The following is a 21006-nucleotide window of genomic DNA, read 5'->3' as shown; positions in this document are numbered from 1 at the left end:
TGGGGACTTCAGTAAGACACATGAACACCAGCCCCTGGGTTCCTGCAGAGCTGCAGGAAGAGCTGGAAGGGCTGGGCACATTGCAGAAGGGTGCTCAGCTTTTCCCCCACAACCCCCTCAGAGACAGCTTTCTGCTCACCTTGCTTCCACCATTTTCAGCTCAAAGACTAATTCTGGGAACACATCCATAATGCTGTGGCCTAGAACTATTCTTTCCCTGCATTAGAATATTTTTATAGTCCATTTTTCCAAGGAATCACAACTGAAAAGCTGCAGATTGGCTTTTCTGATTATTCTCTCACTCCTTGCTGAAAAGTTTATCATTCTGCTGAACAGGGAAATTTCAACAGGGAAAAGCAAATGAAACACAGTTTATATTCAGACATAAAATTCTCACTCAAAGAGAAATGGATTTTTTTTTTCTCTTGGGAAAAGAATTAATTTCCTCTCTGGGATTTTGAACTTTATTCCTTTCTTACAGATCCTTTGGTGTAAAATGAAGGGCCCATTAACCATCTCCAAACTGATGATGCACCACAGAAAACGAGAGGCCCTTGGAGGTGACGTGAAGTCCCCAGGCAAGAAACTGAAACTTTAAAACTAGTAAAGGAATGAAGGAGTGAAACATCCCAAATGCCCAATTAGTCAGTTTTACTGTCATATTGTGTGTGGTCTCTGTGAAAATCTGGCCACATCTCACAAACTCTGAGACCATCAAAAAGATGTTGCATGTGCATACCCCATAATAAAGCCATTAGAAACCCAAGAAGACTTTTCTAGTGTGAGTCATGATACTCAGGAAGAGAGGAGGCAGGGCAGCCAATTCACTTTTAAACAGCAGCGTGAGCCCAGTGCAAAATCAGCAAATCCAGACGACCTGGATATCTCACAGTGTTTTATTTACAGCCTCAAAAATGCCTAAATCTCAACCAAGCTGCAAATCTAACTCCCTGCACTGACTTGGAGGCAGGAGGGAGAGTGCAGATGCAAGCAGGAGCTTCAAGGATTTATCTGTAGTCTGTAGCACCCACCTAACCCTCCGGTAAACTTGGAGAGAGGAGGACCAAGGGTGGTGAGACAAAGGAGAGAGAGCATGGATGAATCGGTTCTTGGTAACTGCACAGGGCAGAAGCCTTGGTGAGAACTTAAAAGACCTCTTGGGAAAGGGATTAGTTTCAGGTACAGCATTAATCTTTTATTTTCTTAGTTTACACTTTTTAATCTCAAGGAGATTTTAGCTTTTTTTGAAGGGAACAAGTTATAACAGAGCAGCACTGCAGAACACCCTTGGGGTGCCTACGAACCAGAACAGGTCTGGGAATCTGCAGCTCAAGGCCCACAGTCATCATCCAGGGAGCTGCAAAAAGAAAAGAAAAGTCACCCTGCCAGGTGTTACCTACAGCCTTCCAGCAAGGCCATCCATTAATATTAAGAAACAGCCACTTAATGAAGAGCAAACTGGGCAGAGCAGAACAGTGCCAGGGCCAAGATGCAGATAACATTGGGTATGTGCTTCAGACAGAGCCAACATGAGGCAGACAGGAGCCTGAAGCAGCCCTTCCTTCCCAACCATGGCAGCATTTTCTTAGTCCAGTGGCCCTTGCTTGTTCTCCCCTTAAAACTTCACTGTTTCTGGACAGAACATGTCCTTACCAGGAACACCCATCCCTTGGGGCAGGAGAGGATGGCAGCACAACAACTTCTGCTTAGGATCAGTCCTGCAGATGGTGGAGAGAAGAGACAGAAGGCAAGAACTGTGGCAGGCTGGGGGGATTAAGCTCAGGTGTAAGTTGGACCTAGTCAAGGCTCAGCCAAAGAGAGCACATCTTCACCTGGACTGAACAAGAAGTGTGGTGGAAACCTCCAGAGCTCTTGGAGACATATGCCAGCAATACAGAAGAAGCTGGAATTTAATCTGTGGAACAAGGAGGAGAGGAGTGTTGGAGAGATGGGTCTAGTGGGAAACAGTCCTCTCAGGAATGTAGCTAGGATTTGCCCCTTGTGCATTTTCTTCTCACCACAACTGCATTTCACAAATCCTCTAGCACACAAGTTCATGGGGAAGAGCCCAGAGGAAGATTTTGAGCATCTCTTAAAAGTAGATGAAGTAATTGGGTGGTAAGACTTTTAGTCAAGGTGTATCCAGTGATGGCCAAACACCACAATTCCCATTTTAGACCCCAAATGTTCAAAGAAAAAGTAAGGACTGACTGACCAAATCACCGCCCACAGCTGGTGATTTTAAAACTATTGTTATTTCCCTGGAAATCCTGGAAATCTCTGACTGCTGAGCAAGTAATTTTCACTCATGAAAGATTTAAGCTTTTTTTAAAGTGGCACTTTGCCAGCAGAAAGAAAGGCAGTGCACATCAAAAATGCTGGTTTTAATTTTGGCTGTACCTGCTGACCCTGACCTGGTGACAGATGGAACACCCTGAATGTTTTATAATGCATAAATACTTTGTCCTTCTGCACAGGATGCACTCAGGACCTCCCATAGCATGACACACTGAATGACTACCTTTTCTCCTGTATCTACTGGCATCTCACAAGGCAAATAAAAGCTGATTTCAAAGCCACTGCTCCTGCCTGGGGGTCCCATGGCATCCTTTTTTCTTTAGTTTCAAAAAGCATCACTGTCTACTCATTCTGAAGACAAGGATGGATATCCCTCAGGTTTAGGCACCTCTGTGAGTTTTCCCATCTCATCGTTGATCACAAGCGATGAAGGACAAGCACAGTTGGCAGAAACAAGGGTGTAATTACAGGCTTTTGCTTCAAGTCACACCTTCCCCCTCACCTCTAGGCTGAGAAATCTGTGCTAATGCTCCGAGTCTGGAGAGGTGTCAGTCAGACTGAGTGTACTGAAAGCCAGCACGGGTAGATGCCTGGTTTAGGACACTTCCATGATCCTTTGAAGTATCCATACAAGACAGAACAGCAAGAATTACGAGAAAATTAACACCCTCAAGCGAAGACAGACTTTTATTCTGAAAAAACTACTTAAATGCAATCTGCTGCTGTGTAATATATATGCCAGAGGGACAAAATATGGTGTAAAGTAAGATCTCAGCAAGCTGAGATCCAGCTTACATATTTGGCCTATTTAATCCAAGGATGAAAATAATTACGCAAAGTCAATCTAAGCAATCCCAGAAGGATTTGAACATATGAAATACAGTCACTGCAAGAAGCGGAAGGAAAGGAGAGCTTCACCAGTTTCAGTTCCCCTTGGCTTTCCTGCGCTTGTGTGTGAATTTGGCCCAGAAAAATGTCTGGCACGGGGGATGGTGATCATTCATCCTTTCTATTTGCACAAGAATGTGGGAAGGGCTTAGAAAAAGCTCCTCTTCTCCCATCTGGGGGTCTGGGCGGGTGCCAGTTAAGTTCAATGATGCATAACCATTTCAAGAAGCTCCTTGCCACTCTCTGTTTTGCAGGCATTTGTAAAGAAAGCGAATGTACATGCCCCAGCAGCACGTTGGTTGCTCTGTCAGGGTAGGAGGTATCCTACTTTTCTCTGCTCCTCATGACAGCAATACCAGGCAGAAAGGAAATGAAACCAGTTTATCACCTTAGCACACATCCAACAAGATTTTCAAACCCCAGGAGAAGAGAGAGAAGAAACTTAACGCACAGGTAGAAAGTCTAGATGTGGTGTATGCTCAGAGAAGCCAGAAACTCTATCGTCTTGAGGGCGCCAGGTGCCTCTCCTCACACACACGAGCAGCAAGGCACCGGAGGCAAAGCAACGAGATGTGCTGCAAGAAGCGAGCTCCTACCTGGAGGCCGTGGGCAGGTTTCGGCCCCGGTGTCCTGCTGACGGCGTCCCCGCTGTGATGGATGAGGAGCTTTGGGTCATTCATGCTCCCAGGTCCCAGGGTGGGGCCAGCGGGGGCGGCTGTGCCTCCAAACCCCGCCTCGCATCGTGTGAGCTCTTGCCAAAGGGTGCTCCCCTCTCCCATGTCTCTGGGAGCCCTCCTGAGGAGCCTCTCCGCGAGCTGAGCGGCAAAGTGCAGCCAGCCCGCCTCGCCTTGGAGTCCTCGCCAAGGCTTTGTTTGTCTTCTGTTTCAAACATCCTTCATGCCTTTCTGGCTCAGCTAATGAGCCACAACGCTCAGCTTCTCCAGTTTTTAACTGCTGCCCAAATAATAGCTGGTGAGACCTAGAGGGACTTCAAAGCCTGTGCTGAGGAAGGAAGGTGGTCTCTGCTCGTGGCAGGTTCATCCAGCCAATGCACAGAACATCAGAAAAGACGCGGTGGCTTGGGGTCGGTATCATAACAGGGTTTGTACCTTGGCTTCTGCAGTGCCCTGCAGCCAAAACTGCTGCATCTCTGCTCCTGGTCCTGGCACAGAACACTGGGTTCAGGAAACAGAGAGGAAGCCATCAACACCTGCAGTTACAGGAGGGGTGGCTGGGATGTAGAAAGGATGATACCACAAACTCATTGGTGCAAAGGAGCATCTCCAGGGCATCAGCAGCAGCCCAAAAGAGTGGGAAGCCTGGGAAAGAGGCACCTGAGGAATGAGGGGAGCTGCTCTGACACTGCTCAGAGGGAGAGATAGGAGAAAGACAGAAAGGCCGTGTATAGGCAAGAAAATCAGGAAGAAAAGCAGCTTTAGATATTTGGAGTTGTTCTATCAGATGGACCATCAGACTGTATTTTAAAGGTTTGTCTGAGCTTGACTGTTCTTACAGCTCCATGATGTCACTTATCTTTACCTACCACAAGGCAGTTTGTCCAGGGGTTAAAACTGCATTTTCCAGCCATGTGGCAGCCTGTCGTAATCCGCCTTATTACATAACCCAGCAAATATTTTGCTAAAGTTCAGTTTAATTGCAGGATTGATGGTGGCAAGAAGCATATTCTCCTTTATGAATTTTTCCCCTATGGAAACCAGGATAGAGACATGCAAAGGGCAGTTTTTCCTCTGCTTGCCTCATTCAGTGGCCAAGAAAAGGCTCTGTGTTCCTCCTCACACCAGTCACGTGTGAGTTTCTTGATTCTCAAAGAAAAGGTTAACATCTCTCCTTTCCCTAATTCTCCTGCTGTGGCACATACCAGAGATCAGAGTGCAAGAGACAAACATGACACAAGTCAAGCAAAGAACTAGAAATAGGGTAGGGAGGAGGTGAGTTGTCCTTAGTCCAGATTAGGTGGAGCCCAGCTATTCCTGTGCTGTTTTCGTAAAGTCACTTTGGATTAGGGGAGGACACAAAAGCGAAGGGAGTGAGACAAAGAAAAATAGCTTTTTCCTGAGACTGTTTATAGGCTGCTTGACATAATTTCATGATCATTCATGGCAAAGCTTTCCTAGGCTGTTTTCTTCCTCCTCCCTTTAATGCCAGTGTTGCCTTTCTGATGATGTGGGATCTGTGTGGCCCTTTCCAGATCTCATATTTTCTCCTGTTCCTCCTCATGTGCTTCTCTCTTCTCATCATATTCTGTGTAATACAGAGAACAGCTGTTGGAGGCTCAGAAATGCTGACTGTTGGGCCAGATCACCAATTTCTCTGTTCTTTACAACTTTAGCCCTTTCAGATCCATGCTGACCCACATTTCCCATCTTTTTTCCATACCTTCTTTTAATCCTGTTTGCTTTTCTACTCATAGCTGTGATCCCCAGTTACTATAGCTTTTTGTGGTCCAGCTCCCTTTTCCAGTTACGCGAGTACAAATCCAGAGCAAATCTGCTGGTGTAATTGGGATCATAAGATATGAGATGACTGTACCTTCCAGGAGCCAGAGCCAAAACCAATGTCACCATTGTCAGCATCTTTCTCGCCGTTGTTTCCAATATCAAAGAGAGACTGTAGTCTGGGAGCAGTGATACCAATCATCAGACTGGCAGTAAAGTTGCATAATTTACCTACTTCAACCTTCTCCAGATGCTTTTCAGCTATTAATTAAGTATAGGAGCCCAACAAAGACAAGGGTTATCATTTTCAGGGTGAGGCACTAAGAAGACAGCAATGTTCTCAAAGGCACATACAAAGAGTCCCCTCTGGCTCTGTGGTGAAACCTCACGTTGATTTTATTGGCTCAAATTCAGCAATAGGAGTAAAAAAAAAAAAAAAAAAAAAAAAAAAAAAAAAAAAAAAAAAAAGTCCCCATCTCTTGTCTGTGTCTTACCAGAATGTTGATCCCACTGGGAAAATGGGTGCCACAGAATGGGTGCTGAGTCTTTCTCATGCCACAGTTGTGTCAGATTTGGGGTTGGTGTTTTGTTGAACAGGGTCAGAGGAAATATAAATGTCTGTGACAAGCCACTCCATATCGTACTGGCTTCACTGGGGCTATCACATTTCCCCTTCCAGCCCATGGCTGGTCCAAGCTTTCAGGTCCCTAAGGATTTGGGGATTGATTTTCCCCTTTCATGATACTGCTGAGTCCCAAAGGGGACTAATGTTGGTCATCAGTCCAAGCTAAGCACAGCTTTGGTGCTGCCAGACCTTGAAAACAAAAGTGTGGAGAACCTGATCTGTTCTGCACTCATCCACATTCCCAACACCTTTCCTGAAACACATCTGATGCCACAGTAGCTAAAGGATTCTGCTTCATGCTGTGTGTCATGAACTTAAAAGAAAATAGAAGCCTGGAGAACTTCCCAGATTGTGCAGTGCATCTGCTTTTTGTGCCCTAAGAAAAGGGTGAAGGTGGTAGGGCTGTTTCCTTTAATTTTCTTGGCCCATAAACATGCATCATGTTGTCATGCTGGACTAGTCTGCTGGTCCATCCCAGCTGTGTGTTTCATTAAAAAAAGTTTGCATTGAGGTGAGATGGAGAACTGAGATGGAGAACCCTATGGCAGTAAAAGACACATGAAACAGTTTTGTTTCTTGTCTCTTATGTATTCTATGAACAGAGCAGTAGATGCAGGTAGAAGAGTGCATGTGTAATGCACCTGTCTAATTTACAATTAATTTTCTAGCATTAATTTACTAATATTTCTCCCACAGTAATTCTAACTAGATGGATTTTTTTTATTATTTTTTTTTTTCTTTTAGTACAGCCTGTTCTGACAGAGGAAGACACACTGATAGAAATCTAATGGTAATATTGTATTAAAGAAAACTGGAAGCCCAGCCAGGACTAATTACTCCAACCTCAGACCTGGCTGCTCTCCGCATGGTGAGGCTCTGTGCAGGCACACGGGCTGGCAGGGTTAGTAGGGGAACAAACTAAAGCAGAAACGGGAATGAAAGGTTACACTTGTACAACTCTCATGGCCCTGAAGATACTTCAACACAAAATGTTACATCAGCAAGTTTTGGTACAAAGACACTACTATTTAGTTGTAATATCTACTACTATCTACTACTTTGTAGGTACAAAGGCTTAAGGCTAGAAAAATTAGGACCTTATTGGCATTTTTGAACACATCTGTGTCTCATGACTGAAAACAGTTTTGTAAAAATCTGTGTTGTCGTAAAGGCAGGTCTGCATCCTTTCTTGAGAGATATTCCTTTGGTTTTTGAGAGTTTGGTGGCCTCAGTTTCATACAGTGAACGGGCTCTGGCAGGGGCTGGCCAGGATGGAGAAAGCTCCCTCATGCAGAGTACCAGCTCCATGTGCCTTTTCTGTCACACCAACACTGGCTATAGGAGCTCCTGGTTATCCCCTCTCTGCAGCCCCTGCACTTCCACATCATCCCCAAAGGTGTGCTCTCAGTTAGACCAGGGAGAAAATAACCCTCCTGCAACCTCACTGCCAACCCCATGGGGATATCCCACAGCTCAGTAATGCAGCCCCAAGCACCCCACATGTCCCTGGTCCCCATGGTGCTGCACTGGACAGATGTGCTGGGGATGGGATTGTGGCTGGGACGAGGGTGCGGGCTCTGTGCCACGGGAAACACGGAAAGGAGGAAAACACGAGGTCCATCTGCACAGGACACTGGCACTGGGGGACCAGGCGTGCTGCAAGCTTGGATCCAGAAGTATTTTGCAGCCACTCCTCTGTACGGACAAGCCCAGCCAGGCCGTTTGTTTGAGTGTTTGTCTTGGCAGCGCGTCCCCACGTCGAACCAAGGGTGTCATTTATCTCCAGTGGTGGCAGCGCTCGCCAGAGCGAGGAGCAATAGCTTCAGCCCCGGAGGCCCTGGCTCGTGGGAGCTCTCCCTGGCCTTTGCTTCACATTCCTCCACCTCTCACACAGTAACAAGGGCCCTGGAAAAGAGGCTGCTGCAGGAAACCCAGGAAAATAATCCCTGCTTCCAGAGTGCCTTGGACAGAAACAGATGGTGCACAAACTGCAGGGCGAAATGCACCACGCTTTGGTGCCCAGGGAGGAGTGCACTGCCCAAGTGGGCTTGAGATGTCTGTTGATTCTCCTTCCTTCTTGAAGTTTTGAAATGCAGCAGTAAAGAAAAAAATCAGCATTTTTCAGCTGTTTTTGGTTTGCTGCTGGGGTATGTCTGTTCCTCACATGAATCAGAAGCTGTGGCAAACACAATGTGCTGTGCCTCTGGTGGGTACATACCATCCCCATTTCTTGCAGCCTGATGGAGAACAGCAAACCCTTCATGGGACTGGGGATGGACAAAGAAAGCCTTGTTGCCTGTGGGGCTCTGTCATGCTGATGTTTCTTTTCCACTTGTGCTCATAAGTCACCAAAGGGCCCGTGCGTACCCATTGGAAATAGAAGTGTGAAACTAATAACTAAAAATATAAACTCTAGAGGGAAGATGAGTCAGGAGGGAGGGAAGACCGAGAGAAGCCAGAGGGATGAAATTTACTGAGCCTTGTTCATGATGCTGGCAGGGGGCTCTCTGCCAGAGCCAGATGAATCAGATTCCCTTTCAGTCTGTGCTGGCACCACAGTTATCTTGGTGTTACAATGGATAGAACAAGAGTAGGTATTGGGAAGCATTACTGGGCAGAGAGTGAGTGTCTGCTGAAACTGAAACAGCTTGTCATCTTAACAATATTCTCACTGAATGAAGTAAAAGGAGGGAAAATGAAATATACTGGTGTGTCAGGTCAGAGCTTCTCCTGAGAGCCAGGGAGGGTGTTCCTCACCCAAGCTGGGATTCTTGCTGCTGCAGGTTTTGTTTATCTCTGTCTCTTGATGGAGCTGGAATAGATGCTGTTGCAGCTCATAGTCAAACATCTTGAGAAAATACTTCTAAGAAAAAGTGCAACTGAGCAGGCATTTTGGTTTAGATCCTCAAATTTTGTGGACCATACTCAGCAGCTGGTATGGTGGAATGGACACACAGCCTTTCACATGACAGACAAGAACAGAGCAGTCACTGTACTTGTAATGTTTTTCTGGGTGTCACAGCTTGCAGTGGAGCCCTGACCAGGGACTTCTGCAGCTCCAGCTGATCTCAGGATCTCAGGTGTGTTATTCCACACTGACATGGCACCTGAGAAGCAGCAATCTTGTTGTCCAGGTGTCCATTCAGCAAAGAACTAGGGTACGTCTTTTATTTTGACCCTTGCTCCAGTCTGGTGGCAATTAGGAGGCCATGCACACTTGCTCCAGTGTCTTAGTGGATGGAGTCTTTTACAGCCATTCGTTTCTGGGGATTTAGATCATGCCCCAAAACAAGCTGAAGAATAGGTTTAGAAAACATTTGTGCTAGAAAGACCTCTGTATTTTAGGATTTGGCCAATTGCCAAAGTTTGCTGATGGAGATGTTCTTTTCTCCTACTTATTTGTTATTCTGACTCAAAAATTATCCATGAAAAACATATTCATCAACAACTGCAAAGCACTCACAGCCTCCTCCAGACGTCAGATCCAAGTGCATGCCTGTGCTTGCCTGGCTAACAAAGAAAACGGGCAAATTTTTGTTTATCTGTTTCTCACCTGTGTCATCATGACAGTCAGCTAAAGCAGGAGCAGATGAATATAGCCGGCAGAGACAGGAGCTTACAAAACCAGCCTATTTTTAGCCAGCCTTCCTTCCATGCTGTGGAGGAAACGAGGCATTTAATACGCTCTGCTTGATGTGGGATTCATGGTGTGGTTTTCCCCACCCTCGCTCAGATGATCCTGCCTCGTCACCACGCTGATGTTCCTTTCTCAAACCCATCTCACATGCCTGGGCAGCCAGCCAGCCTACCTGTCTGAGACAAACAGAGCTGCTTCTCCCCGCCACACCCCGAGCTCCGAGGATGATAACCCATTGTTGGGAAACATCAGCAATAACAGTTTGGAAAGCACATGCCTGTCAAATTTCACATGCAGCCATCTTTCCCTGCTGCATCCCTTCCCAGCACGGATCTTGTCGTAGGTGCCACAGCCCTGATCCTGCTTGACACCTCCCAGGCACCGGGATCTGGCTGGGGCCATGGCAAGACCCCATGCAGGAGATGCTCCTCTCACATGTGACCCACCAACAGCATCCTTTCACACCACCAGAAAACTGCTGCCGTGGAAATAACAACCCTGGTTCATGGCATGGGGGAATTTTGTTGCCTCAACCAAAAAAAGCCTGAAAAAACCAACGCAAACATTTTGCTAATCAATGAGGAAAGCTTGGTTTGGTGGAGTGCTCTGTTAGTCTCCTGGGTGTATTTGTTTCTATTTGGTAGCACCTAGAAGTCCTAAAAATGTCTCTGATGTGGTAAACAGAAGGAGTATTAAGAACCACAAAACTAGTTTCTTTGCTAAACAAGTTAATCTGTGCAGGCAGACAAACATTAGGAAAATGCTACTACTGGAAAAGTCACATTTATAAAAGAAAATATTTTCACCAAAACTATGTCAAATATATTTTGAATAAATCCTATTTAAATACTGTCAGAGTGTAATCCTAAAACATTTGCTATCACCTTACAGCGATTCAATTGGTTTTTCTAATCACCAGGTAACCAGCAGAGGGTCAGACTTTATCTTTTGCTGGGTGGGGAGATATGAGTTATTCCTTGAGTTGCCTCCTTGATTCCAACAAGTCAACTTAGGCAGTAATAGGACTCAGAGTCTGACAAGCAATTTCTGACTTTCCATTGTTATGGAAAATATAATCCCAAACTATTTACAAAAGAAAACAGAAATAATCAGGCATTTAAAAACAAAAAAATTTTCCAACTTCTAGACCATCAAAATCTTACAGACTGTGTTTTGTAGGTTATAACTTCTACCAGAATAAATAGCGAGGAAATTTATTGCAGAATGTAGATAAACATAGGTTTTTGTACATTTTAGGGAGAAAAAGATACTGTAGAAATTTCAGATTCCTGCCATTTTTGTAGACACAACTTTAAGACTACAAGTTGCTTGTTTTAAAACAGGTCAGTCTCTGCATAAACCAAAGAGCAGATTTGTAATTTATTGATACTCTTTTGCCAGCTAAACACTGTTTTGCATTACTCTTAAGACTCATTCCTCCAGTCATCACTGTTCTGCTTCAGCGATATCTTATATTAAAATGTGTATCTTTTCCCCTTAAAAAAAAAAAAAATAATAAATTGCTAATTTCCTCCTGCTCTGCAGGGATACCCAGGGAAATAATCCCTGTTTCCAGAGTGCCGTGTTGTCCGGCCAACAGACCGAATACAGAGCATAGGACACGTTGAATTTGCAAACATACACTGCAGGGCACAGCTTTAGCCATTGTAAATGCCGGGTGGATTGGATCATGCAGGAATCCTGCTACTCTGAGAAATGAAGGGCAAGCTCGTGAATTAAGGCATGCAACCCGAAAAGAGGTCATTTAGACACAGCTTGAATTTAATTTGTTTACAAAGTCAACGGCTTCCTTAAGCATAGCTTCGACACACAGAGGAAAGTTTAGAGGAGGTAACGACAGGCTTTTCTTAACTCTATTTTTCCTTATCTGATTCATGCAGCATCAGAGAAAGCCACACCCCAGCAGTTGCAGGGTTTGCCTGGGAGGCTGAGTCGCAGCGAGCGGAGCACAGGGAAGCAGAAGCAGAATACAGAAAAGTATAGAAAACGTGAGCCCACCACTGGCTGGAGATCCTGGCCAGTTAGGAAGAACTAGATGAAAGCAGTCACACATCTTGGTAGGTTATGGTGGTACAGCAATAGCAAGACAGAAATGCTTTGTCTTTTCAGAGGATCCCGGTGGAGAATCAGTCCCAATCCAGAGGAGAAGACGGAGACTTTGTGATTCTGTGCTGCAGGAAAAGTGCAGCTAGACTGAAACTAAACGCTGGCACACTCCTCAGCCTCTCAGTGAATATACATCCTTGGACGCAAACCAGATTATTCCGGGCTGCCCCGCATTGCATTATGCCTCACTGATCACTGCTCGCAGAGCTGGAGTTCAGGTCATTGCAGAGAGAGAAGAGGAGTGGTGAGGATGTTCCTTGCAGAGCCTGAGCACACTTAGGGAGATTGATGGAGGCTGCCCGATTGGCTGCTGCACTCCCCGAGCTCCAGCCGAGGGGCCAGGCTGACACGGGAGCGCAGCAGCATCCCGGTGATGGAGAGAGCCGGGAGCAGCGGGGCCGCGAAGGGCTCTGCATGCCTCCCTGAGGAAACGCAGAGAGGCATGCAAGAAGGGTGGGCAGACCCTGGGATTTTCCCTTCCCAGTGAGCAAGGTCTGATGCAACCCAGCCCCCCGACCCCCACCCTGAAATCAGAAGAAGAGAATCTCACCTGCTTTAAATCCCATCTGCTTAAAATTACATTCGTAAACCCTGGACACTCATCAGAAGAAGGGACACATCTTGGAAATGGACTTGTATTCATGGCCAGCTACTTACCACCACCAAGAATGAAAAAGAACAAGATATAAATTATACATAGATTTTCTGTGTTGAACTTGTTATAGTGCTCAGACATTTCATTAGTAATATTTAAATAAAAAAGGAAAATCGTGCTGCCCATTCTACATGTAGCCAGCCTGGGGCCCAAACCAGCTGCTGTGCAAGAATGTACACTGGGTCAGATCCAGTGCCCACTGAGATCAACAGGACAAGTTTCCCTGATCCTAGTGGAAGCTGAGGAGAGGACAAGAGCAGTTAGTGTGAGCCAGGAGCCAGTGCTGCTAAAGCCAAGGAATATGCTCATATCATCACCCCTGTTTTCTGGATGAGTATGGCAGTGGTATTGGTGAAGAGCACAGGGTGGGAAGGGACTTCAAGGCTTTGTGCTAGATTTGGCCTCCTTGGCATTTATGGCAAAGAGAGCAACAAGTGTGGCTGCACTGCTTGGCATCCACCGTAGATTATGCCCAGCCCTTGGTTTGTCTTGAGGAGCATAATCCCCATGAGACCATGAGTTAGCCTGGCCCCACCAGCTCTGTGGGGATTTGGTGCCTCAAAGATCACAAGAGAGGTGACTCCCACCAGAATTCAGGACTTCTGAGGCCAGGGTTCAATTCCCATAGCTTTAGCTGTCTACAGAATAAAAGCTTCATGCTGTGTCCCATTGTAGTCAAAGAACTGTGGTCATCCAACCATATTTGTTTAATTGTATCTCTAACCTTTATATTCTGCTAACTGTGCCTGGTGGCATAAATCCTTGAGCAGCAGAGCCAGTCCAAGGCCCCAGCTTGTCATGGCTCAAACATGGGGAAGATGGATCAGAAGACAGAGTGGTGACTCAGGGATTCTCTGTGCGCATAGGATGTGGTTTCTCTCTATTTGCAGCACCAGCTGATCAAGAGAGCAGCGTGGTATCTGACAAGTGAATTATTCTTAGTGCAGCAGAGGCATAAAAATCCACATGTTCCTTCCTACTGTTGAAAACCCTTTAAGGACATGCTTTTGAACACAGTAAAATATTTAGTGAAGATGACAACACTTCAAGTGAAAATGCAGATGCAAGCACACATGCACGCACACACAGGAGAACAACTCAGCTGGAAGATCTCCCTATTACTCCTTTCAGCCATATGTTTGCACCTACAAAGCCAAAATACTTCTTGTGGCAGATATTTTTGGTTAGCTTTATTTTTGCTTGTGGTATCAATAGTGATTTCCTGTGCAATGCAGAAAGTGTGCAGGATAAGGAATGCACCAATATGTCACTATTCAGCACAGGAAGCAGAAGGGCAGGACCTGGAAGAGTTCCATAACTGGGGACTAGGTTTAAATGAAGTTTCAGAGCTTGAAGCATGACATGTGCAGAAATTAGTCCAGCGCTGTGCTGCCAGGCACCCCAGCTCTCTGCTTGGGCTGCTGCCTTTTGCTGAACACAAATACCCTCTGGGGGGACCTCATTTCTGTTGCCCAGGAGATTGGATCTCTCCCTCACAAGCCCAGAGGGGGCTGCTCTGCAGGAGAAGTTCAGTCCTTCTGGATTCCTGAGCCTGCTGAGCTGCTGGATCTCCAGAGATGTTTTGTTAGGTATCCTTGGAGCTTAATTTATCAGTGGTAGCAGGTTTGAGTTTCTCCACCTGCAGTGGTTTAGGGATGGTGCCCACTTTTGTCATAACACACCAGTCCATGGAGCACTCTCCTGGCGTGCAGGTGGTCTGGGTTCAGTTCTCAGCTTGCTCTGTGAGGGTGAGGATTTGGATTCGCATTTTCCTTTTCTCAGAAGAGACATAAATATGGAGCTGCATTGGATCTGGAAAACATCCTTTCTTGTCACCATTAAGAAAGCTCTGTGTCTCTTGCTTGCTGAATGCATTCCATCAGAGTCTTCACAGATGCAGATGAAGGGAAAGTGACAGCTTCTTCCTGAAGGAAATGGCCATACATCAGTAGCTGCTTGTCCATGGACCAGATGTCACCACAGTCTCTGCTGAAACAAGGTCTGAAGTGCTGACAGAGAGATGAAAGATTTAGAGCTGTACAACCACATAGACCTGCTGGCCACCCTCCACAGGGCCACAGCTCAGCCTGTCCTCCCTAGGCTCTTCCCAGCCTTCCTGCTGCTCTCTGCAAGCATTGTCAACCTGTGCATAGGGCTAATGCTACAGTTTTCTGATCACGCCCTTTCTCTGTAAAATCCAAGTGTCTCGTTCTCTGTAAATGTCCTCCCTCCCTCCGTTGCTCATTAGTTCAGCCAGGTGGAGATGCCCTCAGGGCTGGCAGCTGAGTCTGATGGCCTCAGGGCAAGCGTGTCATGGAAATATCCACAGATGACAGAAGAACAGGGAAAAGCAATTGCAAAGTGCTAATGCTCCCTCAGGGGCTGTGAACAAAAATAAGATAAAAAGATAATATCGGACCTTTCTTGTGACATTCCATACCCCAGAAAATCTGTGGTGGGGGAGAAGCAGTCCCTGGTGCAAGTGGCTTGTGGTTTGGAAACACTGCCTCTCTGGGAGCCTTTTTCCGTGTGCTGTGCAGCCTTGCAGTGAGTCCCTTCACTGCTTGCCATGTCCCCTGCTCCAGGCTGAGTTGGACCAGGCCACCAAGTGAGCAATGTCCCAGAGCAAGGCAGTCACTGGCTGGCAGAGTCTGGTGGTGTGATATTTCTGGGCTCTTTGGTCCAACTGAGTCTACAAAGAGCCAAAAGTGAGATATTGGAGGGAGTATGTTTGCATGGCTAAGGAAGAGGGTAACTGAAGTGTTTTTGGTTTTTAAAGTGGGACATGGAGATTGCAAGTTAATTTTCAAGGATTTTTTAATAGCGTCCGGAAAGAGAAATGTGCCTCTGAAGGGAGATTGCTCCAGAGATGGGTGGTGCAGACACACACAGCTCTCCATTACTGCTCAAGGAGCCTGGAGGATGGATTCAGTGCAGTTTCTCCATTTTCTTCTGTACACAAAGGTACCTGTTGCCCATCCTGGGTGCCTTAGGGTCTCCAGACATCTACATGGGGCTGGCAGATCTGACACAGGACCCACGATAAACTTGCCCCCTTCCAGAGAGGTCAGCAGAGGCAAGGCAGCCTATCCTGGTTGTCTCAGAGAGCACGACTTGCCTACATTTGGACAGCTGAACCTGGCCAGGAAGGCTGTACTTTGACATTGTTAAAGCTGAGTCAACACCTCTGTTCTGGATCTTGACAATTCAAATAATGGGTAGATTGAAATTGTTCAGAGATGCATATTTATTTTTTTATATCCTTTCCTACTTGTTTTGTTTGAATTATTCTTTCCCTTGCAGTTCAGCTCATCCAAACAGGTGAAGATGGCTCTTCAAATGAGCTTGTATTTCTGTCCTCTGTGTACCTCCTGGATAGCAGCACCTCATTGGGCTTCTTGTTAGAAAGTTCCTCCTCTAGATGTGTGACCCAGCTCATTTCACAGGTAAGACTCCTCCAGGGGGATTTGTGGCTCTGGCCTGGCACACCTCGTTCCCTCTGTGTTGGAGGAGGGCAGCCTGTGCAGGAGCACAATGGCATGGTGAGGTCAGGGCACAGATCTCCTCCCCCATCTGCTTGGTTCTCACAGTAGCACTGTAGTCTTGTCAAAATTATAAATACTACCAGGAAGTAGGGGCTAGCAATATACTTCCTAGAGGTATCACAGAATCATAGAATAGTTTGGGTTGGAAGGGATCTTTAAAGGTCATATAGTGCAACCCCTTGCAGTAAGCAGGGACATCTTCAACCAGATCAGGTTGTTCAAAGCCCCACCCAACCTGACCTGGAGCATTTCCAGGGGTGGGGCATCTGCTGCTTCCCCGGGCAACCTGTATTTCACCAGTTTCATTGAAAAAAAACCCTTCTTAATTACTAGTCTTTTAGTTTAAAACCTGTCCCTTTTGTCTCACCACTGCATGCCCTTGTAAAAAGTCCCTCTCCAGCTCTCTTGGAGCCCCTTTAGGCGCTGGGAGGTGCTAAAAGTTCTCCTGGAGCCTTCCTTTCTCCAGGCTGAGCAACTCCTGCTCTCTAAGCCTGTGTTTGCAGGACAGGTGCTCCAGCCCTCAGATCTCTTCTGTGGCCTTCTCTGGCCCCGCTCCAGCAGGTCCATGATATATCCTGAGTGATTCCTCCAAATGTCAGCACTCGCCATGTCTCCACACACCAGTGTGTTCGGATGACTTTGCCCTAGGTCAGTGTGTACGGGAGGAAGAATTCCAGCTGTCCTTTTCCTCGGCAGTTTTCATTCCACTGAAAGGTTAATGAGACTGAATGCCTCCCTGATCCTCAAATACTTGGGAAAAACATGGGGGACACAGCTCGTGCCTTTGAAACTCAGAGCTGGAGGCAGGCTGCTCAGCTGCCGGCATCTGTTCTCCGCGGGGCTGGCTGCGTGAGTCCTGCAGTGCCTTCTCCAGCCCTCCAGCTGCTCTGCAACAGCACATTGCTGAACTGGGAGTAGCTTCTTCTTTGTTCCCATGGGCATGGATGTCACTGTCACTCTGCACTGTAACCTTCCAGGTTGCCCAGCTATCTCCCAGCCTCGATTCCTATGTGCATCCCAGCATTTGCACTCTAGCATCCAAATTAACATACTTGCTCTTTTGAGGGCCGAGAATCTTCTGTCTTTGTTCCCTTCTTTTTTTGCTCTCAGTGTCCTTCTATTCTTTACCATTGACCCTCAGTTGCTGGTTTCTGGTCAGATGGTGCTGCCACTACTTGGGCAATTATGAAAAATGGGTGGCAAGAGATTTTTCCACTGAAGTCTTGTTAGGATCAGAGGGGAGATGCATTGCCCTGGGAAACACATTCGTATTTCATGTCCAACAGAAGGCTCAGCTAGATCCCACTCAGCCTTCCCTCTCTCTTCCCCTTCAATGGCCTCCTGAAGGGTGCCTATTCTTATTTGCTTCTACTTGGATTTATACTCTGGCCAGTTCAGCTATCTGAGATCTGCAAGGTCCTGCAACACCTCCTGAATTACCAATTTTCTTGTTTTCTTTATGTGACTATGTCCTTTTTTTTCTAGAGTGTTTTACATAACTTTCTAGATGATTGGAGGTTTTAGTCTACGTGACATGGACCAGTTCCAGTGACTTTTCCCACCTCACTTTTGTGATCTGGTATCTGCTGGGTTACACAATCTCCTCCGACAGTAACATTCAGCTCATCACTCCCCGAAGGTAAAAATCTGCTTAGGGAGCTGCTTTCAGCTCAGATGCACAAACCTTTTCTGGCACAAATGAAATGGGAAAGTCAGACAACAAAGTTCCCTGGAGCCAAATGGGTGTCATTCATTCCTGCCATGTCTTGCTCTTTTAAGCAGTACAGCGAGAACAGAACGGAGAACTTAGGAGCAAGTTTAGAATTTGTCTGAAACTGTTCACACAGGCAAGCAGAGCTAATGATTGTACATGGAAAAAATTAGATACAAAATATTAAAATATTTTTCCTGAAATAATAAAAAAACACCCTTCTCAACTTCAGCGTTCCAGCCCCACCCCTCCCTTTTAAATCTATCTGTGATTTGCTCCACAGTTGGAGCTGTGCACATGGGGTATCCAAAACGAACATGCAAAGCACCTTCAGTTTCTGCTGCAGCTTCCCTGATGCAGAAGGAGCTCAGGGGCACTGGCCTTTAGTGTGCAGAGTCCAGATGTGTGAAAAAAAATAGAATTTTCTTACAACATTTGGCACAGCTCTTTACACTGATGTTTTCCGTCCAGCCTGAGACCTTTTCCTTTATTAACTTGGGACCACATCATTTTGCTGCAGTAAGTGAAGACTCCAGAATATGGTTCCTGACTGTAGAGGATCTTGTAATGGAGGTTTGTTCTCATTTTTTACTGTGCATTTGATGCATGCAAGTGAGCATGTACTGGTACATCCATGGGGCAGGGAAGGAAGGAAATATGCTGTGCCCAGTGAATATCAGCAGGGTCATGTTTGGATGTCCTCAGCTGTTCCTTTGGCCAAGCTCTACTGACCAGCTGTTCAAAGCTATTTAGACACCGGATGTCTCAATATAGTTCAGCATCTGTCTCGGGCTGACTGAGGACTGGTAAGGACCTGCAGAGACTGATCCATTAATGATTGTTATTTGTAAAGACATTGGCTTTCGCTGCTGATATATCTGTACCCTCCGTGCCTAAATTCCTTTTTCTTTCTGGAGAATTTCTACTATTGCTCTTTGTGCCTTTCAGAAGAGTCTCCTCTCTGCTGTCTGATTTTAACCTCCTCCTGGTAAATCTTTAGGCAGAGATCAAGGCTTGGGCAGAAGAGATTCCATTGCTTTAAACAGTGAGAAAAACTTAGGCCAGGTTAAGTCTCCTGCACTCTCATCACACTATAGAAATGCTAAAGTGCAGTACACTTTACTATTCCTTGTAAAATGCACTTGTTTACAGTCTTTCTTTTTGAGACAATCAGGTGTAATATCTCAATATTTTACCCAAAAAAGACTCTTGGTTAAACTTCTATTAAAATAACTTGAAAGTTTCATTAAACTTCTGACAATTTCTGAGTGAGATATATCAACCTCAACTATACAAAATCTTTCATTTTTACAAGAAACTATCTGCATGCCCTGATTTGTCCAGTTATGAGGATAGTTCATTTACCTCTTTCTGTTTCAGCCATTTGAGTCACAGACAATGAATTACAGAAATTTCTTCCCTCTTACAAGGACACTTTTTTCAATGTTACATTCCTTAGGCTATGAAGAGGTATTGTTGGCCTAAAATCTGCTGGTTTTCCATAGCTCTGTTTCCCAATCTCCTCTTCCCAGCTGAAGAGAAAATATCAGTGCAGGAAGACCTTTTCTTCCACAATGGTTAGATCAGTGCTCCTCCATTAACCAGTCAAAAGGTAATGATTTTTTCGATACCCAGGTGACATGCATTCCCCAGATACAAAGGATTCTAGAGGCCGCAGGGGTGAGTATTTCAGGACTTTACCTCTTACATTTCTCTACCCAGTTTTGATTGGAGTGCAGATTCTGGGAGAACTCAGCGTGTAAAAGTGGGATTCACCCAGGCAAACAAGGAGAAATCCACTAAGTTAGCCTGAAGATAATGGCAAGAAGAGTAGCAGGGACCTGCAAAGAGATAGAGAAACTTATCTCCGAGCTGCAGAAGTGCCTGCTCTCACCTGGAATCTGTAACCATAGACTCTTCCCTGGGGATCACATCCAAGCCAACTTTTTGTCACAAAGCACAGCTGGGGAGAGGCCCACCTGCCTTTGCACAGAGTAGCTCAGTGTTTGCAGGATGCTTCTGGAAGGTGAGAAGCTGAAGAACAGCTCCCTCAATTTCCTGGAGAAGGGTGCCTGAAGGTGACCTCTCGCTGTGCGAGAGCCTTGTCAGCATTGGCTGCACCCTGGAGTAGGAGAGAGGCATTGTGCCCTGAATGAGAACATCCCTCAACCCAGCAGCAAAAGTGTTTGAACTGGGCTCTGGCACATCTGGGAAAATGCTTTGGCTGGTGGGCATCTCTTCTTTCTGTGTTGCCAGAGGCTGTGTTCCAGAGTTTGCTGCCTTGGAGGAAGCCTAATGTGAGTCCTTCATGACTCATCCTTGCAAAATAATCTCCCACATGAAAAAGGGCTTTTAACTCCAGGGTTTCATGTGTTGTTCCAGTGGTGAAATCTACCCAGCCCATCTTTTCTGTAGGTCTTCTCTATCTGCTGCAGACCTACGTGTCACCTGTGCAGCGCCTCCCACTCCATCAGCCTGTGTTGCATCCGCTCTCTCGTTGACTCAGCTTCCTCCATCCTGGGATCATTCCCCTGGTTCCTCAATGCTGATTTTTTGGAGGGGAAAAAAAATTACAGAGATGAGTTCATAACAAGTGGATCGCCATCCTTCTGTCATCTCTCTTCCTTACCAGTGGGATTCCCAAAGGGACCACCACTCAGAAGTGATGATGCACTCATGTCCTTTCTAGTGTTCGCTGACTTGCACAGCGCACTCAGTGACACCCAGGGCCTGGCATGGGGTTAGGAGCTGCTTGTGACTTCCACACTTTGCCTCTGCCTCTGGAAGGAGGCTGTCATGGTGCTCCAAGTGATGCTGTTCCACAAACAAAAGCATTCGCTCTGTTCCTTTATCGTTTCCTGAGAGAGCGCGTTCATCTCCGTCCTACTTGTGGCTGTCATCCAGCGCCTGGATCTGTGCAGGAAATCTGCCTTGAACAACACGTGAGGGCTGCCAAGACATGCATTGCTGGTCCCCACAGGCACCAGCAGTCAGCATTATAATTACTTACCCTCAGTAGAGCGAGTGGTACATGGTGTTCTCCTCCAAAGACCGGAGCACTTTC

The 21006-nt window shown here is 46.2% G+C and overlaps 1 protein-coding gene across 1 annotated transcript in view; it reads right to left on the bottom strand.

Moving 5' to 3' along the window:
* AHNAK2 (AHNAK nucleoprotein 2) overlaps window positions 1-12157 on the bottom strand; it is a 72140-nt gene extending 59983 nt beyond the window's left edge. Inside the window, exon 1 of the mRNA XM_040068511.2 lies at window positions 11924-12157. Within this exon, the coding sequence (XP_039924445.2) occupies window positions 11924-11978 (55 nt within the window). The 5' untranslated portion in view covers window positions 11979-12157. The remainder of the gene's footprint in view (window positions 1-11923) is intronic.
* Between the last annotated feature and the right edge of the window lie 8849 nt (window positions 12158-21006).

Source organism: Hirundo rustica, chromosome 6 (assembly GCF_015227805.2).
Source record: "Hirundo rustica isolate bHirRus1 chromosome 6, bHirRus1.pri.v3, whole genome shotgun sequence".
Taxonomy (NCBI): Eukaryota; Metazoa; Chordata; class Aves; order Passeriformes; family Hirundinidae; genus Hirundo; species Hirundo rustica.
Note: the sequence above shows the minus strand (reverse complement) of the source record. Positions and strands in the feature narration are given on the sequence as shown.